The 9567-nt window shown below is 27.1% G+C and overlaps 1 protein-coding gene across 1 annotated transcript; it reads right to left on the minus strand.

Moving 5' to 3' along the window:
- Positions 1-3507: 3507 nt before the first annotated feature.
- Positions 3508-7519, minus strand: LOC111618997 (protein lifeguard 2-like). The gene is made up of 4 exons (XM_023360626.1): positions 7325-7519; positions 7167-7256; positions 7045-7092; positions 3508-6970 (listed from the first exon to the last, which is right to left on the minus strand). Exons 1-4 carry the CDS (start codon positions 7385-7387, stop codon positions 6824-6826), a joined length of 348 nt encoding a protein of 115 aa, XP_023216394.1. The 5' UTR covers positions 7388-7519; the 3' UTR covers positions 3508-6823.
- Positions 7520-9567: the final 2048 nt, after the last annotated feature.

Genomic DNA, 9567 nt, shown 5'->3' on the forward strand with positions numbered 1-9567 from the left:
ATTAATTTAAGTTTCGATAATTGTATCATCGTTTCCGGTTCAGTAGTGAAGGTTTAAATAGAGACGGAAGTTTCTCTCATTTCCTTGAAGTTTTTCTTGATGTAGACAATTTTTTTTTTTTTTTGCCTTTAATGAATTCTTTCAGGTCGTTCTACTTAGATCCGCGTCAACTTACAGGCTATAAATTAAATAATTTTTTTTTATTTTATTTTGTTTATGCCAATGCGAATAACTATTTTACCACATAACTATTCCCAATGACATAATCATGAATAAATTTGGAGTCATTTACCCGTCTTCTTCGGAATTTACGTAATATTCTTTATGTTGTAATACGTCAACGCGGAAAACCTTAAACATAATTTATCCAGTTTTCCTAACACATTATCCTTAAATAGAATAAACTTAATATACTAAATTATCGGATAATGCATTATAATTTTTTTTTACCGGATTATTCGACATTTTAAACACAACAAAGCGACTAAAAACATTAAAGAACATCTTCAAATCTTTGTATTTTAATAAATAATCAATCATTTAAGTTTTGTACTCAATGCTTTGCACCAATTATTCGTAATTAGAAGCAATTAAAGAATACATTTCGCAAACGTACAGTATACATTAATAAAAAAAAAAAACAACTTTCCTTAGAATTGTACCATAAATAGAAGAAGAAAATTTGATGAGTGAACAAGTAAATTTGATTAACTTTCTTTTTATTTTTTTTATATATATAATTTTCTTACATCGTGACTAAAATATAGTGAGAAAAAGTGGAATCTGATAGTAACACAACTGGTTTAACCTTCATCCGAGGAAACTACTAAACTATTCTACAGGGGACTTACTTGTAATCTTTGACTTGTAACTATAAATAGGTTACGAGAATGCAGCACTTGTTAAAGTTCAGTAACACCTCGTAAATTCAGTATTGATCGGTTTTCTACTTTGGAAGATATCGTACTTAAAATGATTTAAGAAAAGATTCTTCGAAACAATATAACTTGTGTAATATCTTTTTTTTTTTTTTCTTTTTTGGTATATTTTTGAGAGACATTCGAGACTAGAACGAATTTTATTTCCTGATACGAATTGAAAAAAAAAAAATTAGGATATAAATTTTTAAAATAGAAAGATTAATATATCTTACATTAATTCTTTTTCTATTTTTGTAGATTTTATTTTCTCAACTGTTATATAACAGAAGGAAAGTATGGCGAGCGGTCAAATAAATAACCACCCTCCCCCTTAAGATTTTTTTTTTACATTGTTTTGAACTTAGAACCTTGAAAAAAACGTTAGAGAATAGCAAAATAATTTGGGGATTTTTTTTCTTTCTTTCTTTACGTATGGATGTCTGTGTAGTTGTGGGAGGCACGATTTTTTTCATCCAATTTAAAGCTTAATAACTCCTGTAGGTTTTGTCATAAATTTTTGAAATTTTGCATGGAAGTTTGTGTATTAGGGAGAAATGTTTCTAGAAATTTTCAGGAAAATTGGACAATTGGTTCGGGAGATATAACCCCCAACTCATTAACCAGTACCATAACTAGGCAGGTGCAACAGGTGCACACGCACAGGGCCCACTTAGAAGAGGGGCCCAAAATGCATGTATTTGTTTTATTACTTTCCCAAACCTAATTAATTAAGGGGCCTAAATGCAAATTCCTGCACAGGGCACAGGAATGGCTAGTTACGGCACTGTCATTAACGTCCACAGAACCAATCTGAAGAGTAATGGTAGCAATTATTAGGGATGAAAACAAAGAATACCAGGAAAATCCATCAACAATGTCGCCAGTTTTTTTTTAATATTACGTTTTAACATCTAGCAAAATATTTTAAATACAATTTTTAACGCTTCGTAACAAGCAAGCATGCGAGACATTTTTTTTTACTGTTTACATTGGGATTATTAACGCGTTACGCCTTTTATGTTATAAATAAATGCATTTTAAAAACTAAATAATAATGTAAAAATTCGAGCAATTTGTTATTAAGCTATTTACAGATAAACGTCAGAACTAATGATTATTGTTAAGTCAAATTAACGAACGAATGTAATCACATTATGTGAGAACTCAAAATTATCTGAAGACGTAACAGAATTAAAATGAATTGGAAACTGAGAAGTGAAGAACATTTAAAGACAATGGCTAGATTAAATAATGATGGATTGCAGTAATATTAACGAGGTTTTTTTTTGGATTTTTAAGTTGGTTATATTAAACTAATTCGATTGTTAAATGGTATTATTAAATTTTCTTTTCTTTTAATTTGTTAAGTTTTTCACAAACAAGATTATCCTTATTGGTCGAGTGCTGCCTCGTAAATTAAGTCTTTTCCTTTTCGGGAACATTTAACAATTCGTCTCATGCTGAAAAATGCTTTATTAAATACTATAAAATGAGAAAAAGCTTAATTTTGAGGTGTTTAAAAAAATATAAATGCTCATAACTAGTAAAATCTTCATTAAGTTCAATCCCACTCGAGATATACATATGATCTCCTTCAATCTCCACACTCCTCGAGTTCCGTACTCCAAAATTCAATAGAATCAATTCCCCTTATATACAAGTTACCATGTCAAATTTCGTTTCTTAATCTTTACTCCATTCTGAGATTAAAACTCCTTGAAAAACTTGAGGTTCTTCAATCCTCTTGAATTTAATTTCGGGTCCTCCAGAGAGGTAGACTGATGCCTTAACAGTTTTGGTTATCCAGCTGACACTATATTCTTCTACAGCTTTGATGGCAAATGTAATTCCGGTGATATAAATTAGTACAAATTGAATACTAAATAATACACTTACAATGGTAAAGGCGTCATGGATTCGGTTTCCTATGCCTCAAATTTTACGTAAAGATTGGTAGCCCTAGTGAATTTATACTAACAGTATAAATTCACTTGGGGGCTGCCAATCTTTACGTTTATATTTCCAGTGAAAAACATTGATACGTATTGATGGCAGAGCGGTTGAGATGATGATCCATGGAAGACCCTGGATCAACAAATCCCAGAAATTCTCCAGGTAGTAGTCCTTCCGGATATGTTAGACCCCGTCCCTCATCACCCTATCGTGTGCCTAGCAGAACCCTTAATAATTTTGTTAAAAACGGTCCTCTTAGTACCCACAGGGCAATCATAGCTTCTCTGAATGAGAAGTTCAAGTGCTTTTCGCATGTTCCTATGAAATATTGTACTTTACTTAATGTATGCTGAAAGTGGTTCCTATTTCCTGCCTAAAAATTAAAATACTGTAACCGATTCCAAAATTATTAGAAATTCCCTTTTAAAGCAATATATTTTATAATAGTGTGAGAAATTTATTTGTTTTTAATTAAAATTGATGAAATCTTATAATTTCTTTGAGAGAAGACAAAACTACACTAAGTAAATTTATATATATATTAATTCCTTCCCATCTTTATACAGATATGGAAGAAAATTTTAGTATTAGCATAATAAAAAACAGAAGTTATTCAAAGCTTATAATACTCAAATTAAAAGACAAGATTGTTTAATAGAGTAAATTCACAATACACAAATTATCTATATTGGATACACTATTTTTCAACATAATTCTTTTGACAGTTGAGCACTATCACAGCATGTAATAACTTTGTTCAAGTACATAGACAGACAAATCCCTGTTTTGACAGTATTTGATACCTTTTATTACAGACAAAATACTGTCTCAAGTATAGAAACACATGAAAATCACCTGGTCAACTTTGAAGTGTATAAAGATTGTTCCAATATTTCTCAATGGAACTTTTGCAACTTTCTGAACCTGTGATATGTAGTGTTATCAGGACAGAAATGCACTGGCTATGAAAGACATTTTTCATGCCCACAAAAACTGCATCATTTCTATTATTATTTTAGTTGTACTCTTAACATATATACTTCAAAACATGTGAACAAATAGTAGAGATCTGTATTGCACATAAGTAATAAGAAAAATTTCAATAAAATATTAAAATGTGTACATGAAGTTCACATAAACTTTAAAATTGGAATAATTTAGCTTTCATATTTATAATAAAATCATCACAGGAGCTAGAATAAATTACTTTTACAATGCATTTTATAAGGTTAAGATTCAACAAAATCTCTTATTACCAATCCAACATGCAATATTATTTTTGGAATTACTTTTTCTCAATTATATTAATAATAATTGCTGTGAAAAACTCTTCCTCCAAGTTTTTAAAAAATAACAAAAAACAAATTTCGGACAGCTAAGTTCATCCTCGGGTGACATACAAACAATTTCTAAGTCTCCTGATTATATTAACTGCATTTATCATCTTGATAAAAACAAAGAATATTTAAGTAAATTAAAATTGAAATGATTGCAAAGGAAAAATTCCAATGGAGATAAACTGTACAATTTGTATTCATTAAATAAGTTAAAATTAAACACAAGACAAATTTACTACAAATGTTCTTGATTATAATTTAATGGTCATCGTCAGATAATGCATTTATAATAAAAAAAATGGAATATTAAAAAAGAAAATAAAACAACATTTAAGAACTTAGATTGTCATTGCAAAGAAGTTGCAATTTAAAATTATAAAATGTACGAGTAATCATAGCTAGAATAAATACATATTTGAAGAACAATCTACATATAAATCTTAAATATTGACCATTAAAGTTTAGTCAAAAATGTTTATTGTATTAAATTTGTCGGAATTTCACGGCAGTGTTTAAATTAAGACAAATTTAAATTTTGTCTATAAGAAACTAAAGTGTATTGTAAAATTAATTATAACTTTTTTGTGTTCATAAATTAATCTAGCAATTAATATGTAAGAAATGATAATTATTATGCTAATTTAGTAATTGTAATAAAGAAAATATACAGTTAAACCTGTCTATCTTGAAATTTATTCCTCCTGAATTCTCAGCCTAAATTCAATATATTTACCATGTTCGTCTCAAATAATTTTCTCCCAAATCTCTCTATCTCAAATTATGGACTGAAGTGTCAATTACAAATTCAAAGCTCAGTGACTACATTTTGATAGTAGAAATTTTAGTTGCAATTAATGCCGCTTTTCTCCGATTGGCTATAAATTTTCGCTTGTCAAATTATTTCTGTTATATGTCAAAAATGTTTTACTTATATCTAATATAAGTATGTACTGTACTTGCTATTGTATCAATTGTACTATACCTCCAATCAAATCTATTACTGTTTACTGCGTAGGAATTTCTAATCTTGAATTCTTTCTCATTCCAGTGAGAGTTGAGATAGATACGTTTAACTGTATATATTTTCATTTAAAGTTGAATTAAAGTAACTTGAAAAAATTTGAATGTTTTGTTTTTTTATGAAATATGATTTAATATGTATTCTTGTTTCATGTAAAATCTATAAATAATAAAGTTACATTGGCTTCACTAACAGACTGACAAACTAATATGAAATGTTTGAGTAGAAGCAGACAACTTACAGAAAAATGACGTGGCACATTCAAAAGAAAATGCTGCGTTTATTACCATAAAAATCTGAAGTCTTAAAAAATAAAATATTTTAGATCCTATAAAATGTCAAATTTCAAGCACCACCTGACTATTGTCCCAAAAGACTATTGTTTCTATTTTAACTATTAAATATTCAGTAATACATTTGTTCTTATTTAAATTTTGAATTTCTTTCATAATAGTATGTATTAATATGAATAAAATCCTCCTGCTTAATGTTTAATTATGTTTATCATTCAATCAAAATCTTATATCTAATTATAACAAAACATAATACCTTTATAAATAAATATTATGATGAATGAAGAAAATGCATATGATAAAAAGAAACGCACATAAAAAAAAATTATTACAGTTTGAGATTTATAAGAGAAAGTGTGTCTGAAAATTTATGAATAAAACAACAAAAACAACATTCTTATTTAAATATTCATGAAACAATAAAGATTTTTATTTATTTATTTTTGACTAAAATCTCAAATTCAATAATTCTTTTTTTCTGAATTTTATTCCACATGAAAAAATATTTTTAACTTATACAATTATTCTGCAAATAGTGTATCCATCTGTGAAAAATTTAATTGAATAAACTAACATTAGAATTTAATATAACATTTTTACAATCTGAAATATATTATACAGTTCAGTATATGATCTTATATACATATTACCAAGTGCATAAAATAGGAAATGTTTAGGATATAATTGGAATACCATAATAAAAAAAACTTCTATAATGAAAATGCAATTTCACCTTGTACGACAATCCCCAAATAGACATTTCATTGTAAAAATAACACCAGTTGTTTCTAAAAATAATCTAAAATTATATTAAATACATGTAATAGATTGTTTTAGCAAATTTGGATCATATTGTATTACAATTTTCATGAATATGTAATGAATTCTATTATTTTTTAGAGTTATTAATTTCTGTACACTATAGAATTATAATCAACAAATACCATATACAATGTGTACAATCAACAACATTAACACCTAGTTTGGATTTTGATTAATTGACATGAACATATAAATCAAAGATCTTTTTGCACAATATTTTAAATATAGTATATTTCTTTATATAATATAAAAATCACTTATTTCATAATTGTTCATTTTCTGTATATTGTTCTGATTGATATCAATTATAAAATTGTCAAAATAATAACTTTTACTTTCAAAATGAAAATATAGTGCAAGATATTTTTGCTTAACACAGGAGGAAAAAAAAAAACAAAAACTACTATATAATAAATCTTATTTAATTTTCTGTTATGTTTTGTATGTATGTATGTAGTATATATGTCATAAATAACTTTATTTTCTATCACCCATCAGAGAGAGAAGGAAAAGAAATATGTAAACAATATCCAAGTACAATTGCAAAGCTGCAAAAATATGTTCTTCAGCACTGAGTTGATGTTTTTTCCCGCCCATCAGCATTTGGGTATCATAAGCCAAAAACTAAAAATAAAATAAAAACACATGTTTTAAGAGTATAAAATTTCCTTCTTAACTTTACAGAAATTCTAACTCACCAACATAAACAGCAATGCTCCTAATGCAGAGTAGACTGTGTTCAATATCTAAAATTATTTTTATTACACTTTTTAGTAAAATTACGTTTTCAACTATTAGTATGTATGTAAATTAAACTTACAGAATTGTAGGTGAATATTGTAAGAATGCCAAACAGGAACAAAACAAAGCAAAGAATGAACAGTACACCACCACAGCTTGTCAAATCAATCTACACATAAAATTGGTGAGATATTAGAGTTATGAATTATCTAAATAAAATATAAAAATAAATATTACCTTTGTGTTAAAAGAAAAAATAGTAATTGCCAAGCAGCAGGCAGCACAAATTCCCATGGCCATTAATACAATATTTGTGTTGTGATAACTGCAAAAAATAAAACATGCTATAAAATTACATTTGAAATAAAATACCAAATACTATAATGATTATCAAGATAATCCTCACAAAATATTTAATGTCTCAAGACAAATTCTAATATTGATCAATAAAAATCTATGAGAATTTAATAAAAATAAAAACATATCATATATGAAAACTAAAATTTTACTGTAACAGTATATAAGAGAATTTCTAATATCCTTTCCTGCCAAAGAATAATCTTTCATGTAAAATAATACATAAATTTTGTTACCTTGAAATTACTGTGTTAAATTATCTAGATCAGTGTTTCCAAACCTTTTTTGTGCTATGCCCCACCTAAGCCTTTCTAAAATTCTTATGCCCCCCTAACATATACAGCGGTTATACGATTAACTTAAACTCTGGATGAGTCATTTTTGAATTGTCCTCCTTAACAATCGAATTGCTCCGTGGGGCGTGGGCCCCACGTTGGGAAACACTGATCTAGATAATTTGAATGAGGAGCAAGTTATATGATGGGGTGGGTTATATGCTAATTTTAGATTACAATTACAAACTTTTGCCTGTGGAGTAATGTATGCTTACTAGTGAAACTAGGTTCAGTTCTGCTCCACTGCTTAAAACATTGTGTCTTTTTTATTTCCCTCTCCTCAGTCTTCATCTTATCATGCTACTTCAATGTTAAGAAACCTCCACTTTTTTAAACGTAGTGTGTTGTATTATTTTTTTAATACATAAATACTGTTTAAATGTAAAAGATTAAATATGTAATTAATGTTTTAATTTGTTTTTCTAATATGTCTACTTATTACGCAACTGTTTGAAGAAAATAATCAAGGATAGCCTTTCAAATCCTTCAAAATAGCCTGTGTTCCCTGCAGTTGAAGGTGAACTAACTGAGATGCCCTTCATAACCATATGATAAATAGCACAACAAATCATGTAAAAATTCTATTTTTTTTCTGGTAATTTTTGTGGGCTATATGCCATCATGAATTATGTACATGAAAATACAATAAGTATATATTTTGGACCAAATTTATTAACTCATCCTGTGTAAAAAAATCCAAGTTCTTACAAAAGTGGAATAATTTTAAAAATTGATATTTTCCAAACATGCAATAGTTGGTATTTGGTGCATTAATTCTTTTTAAAAAATTATATTAAAAAATATTGTATACAAATATTAACAACAGAAATATTAAACTAGAAACATTAGCAAGCTCAAGTTTTGTATTGAATTCTCATTTTGATATTCAAAGTTCTACATTTTTGGAATTGTATCTATTGACAATATCAAATGTCAAGTTTTAAAAAAATTTGAGTTTATATTTCCAAAACAAAAAACCTAAAGCCTATATTTTAAATTTTAAATACTTAGTAATTATAATAAATTAATATTTTTAAAAATAAAGAAAAACAGAAGAGTAGTAAATTTTAAATAATTTTATAATTAAATTTGATTCATAATGATTTAATTTTGCCACAAACAAATGTTCTGTTAATTTACAAAAAACAATAAAACTTACTTACTTTAAGCTTTTCTAAAGCCAAATATGAACTAGCCAACATCACAATTTGTTTCTTGTATATGGCATTAAATTTATACAGTTCTAACTTCAATAGTTATTACTTAAATATCATTTTAAATCAAACTTTGAAGAAAAATATATGGTAGATCAGTCTAGGTTCTCAAATCTGACATATTGGATCAATATTCCAACATCTTATAATAATATTGTTAGTAATGTTAATATGTAACAACACAGAAGAATATAATTAATATAAAACTTATGTACTTACAAATATTATAATGTATACAGTAGAACCTCGATTATCCGGACTAATTGGGGATGAAGATATACCGGATACGGAAAAATTTGGATAATCGAAACAAATACTTTAATTTGTCTTTTAATGCTAATACAACACATTTTCTTTTCGATGACATATCAGTAATATTAAAAATAAATACTGTATTTAAATTGTGATCAAATTTTCAAGAAACAAATATTTGTATTGAATTTGGACTACTACTGACCAGTGCTAACAGACTACCTATTGTTTAAAAGGCCCTCTGGTGGCGCAAGAAGACGGATTTTATAAAATAAAAAACAGTTGAATCTACATTTTTATGAATAAAAATTTGACAAACTAT

Source organism: Centruroides sculpturatus, unplaced genomic scaffold (genome assembly GCF_000671375.1).
Source record: "Centruroides sculpturatus isolate CEXI.00-Female unplaced genomic scaffold, Cexi_2.0 scaffold259, whole genome shotgun sequence".
Taxonomy (NCBI): domain Eukaryota; kingdom Metazoa; phylum Arthropoda; class Arachnida; order Scorpiones; family Buthidae; genus Centruroides; species Centruroides sculpturatus.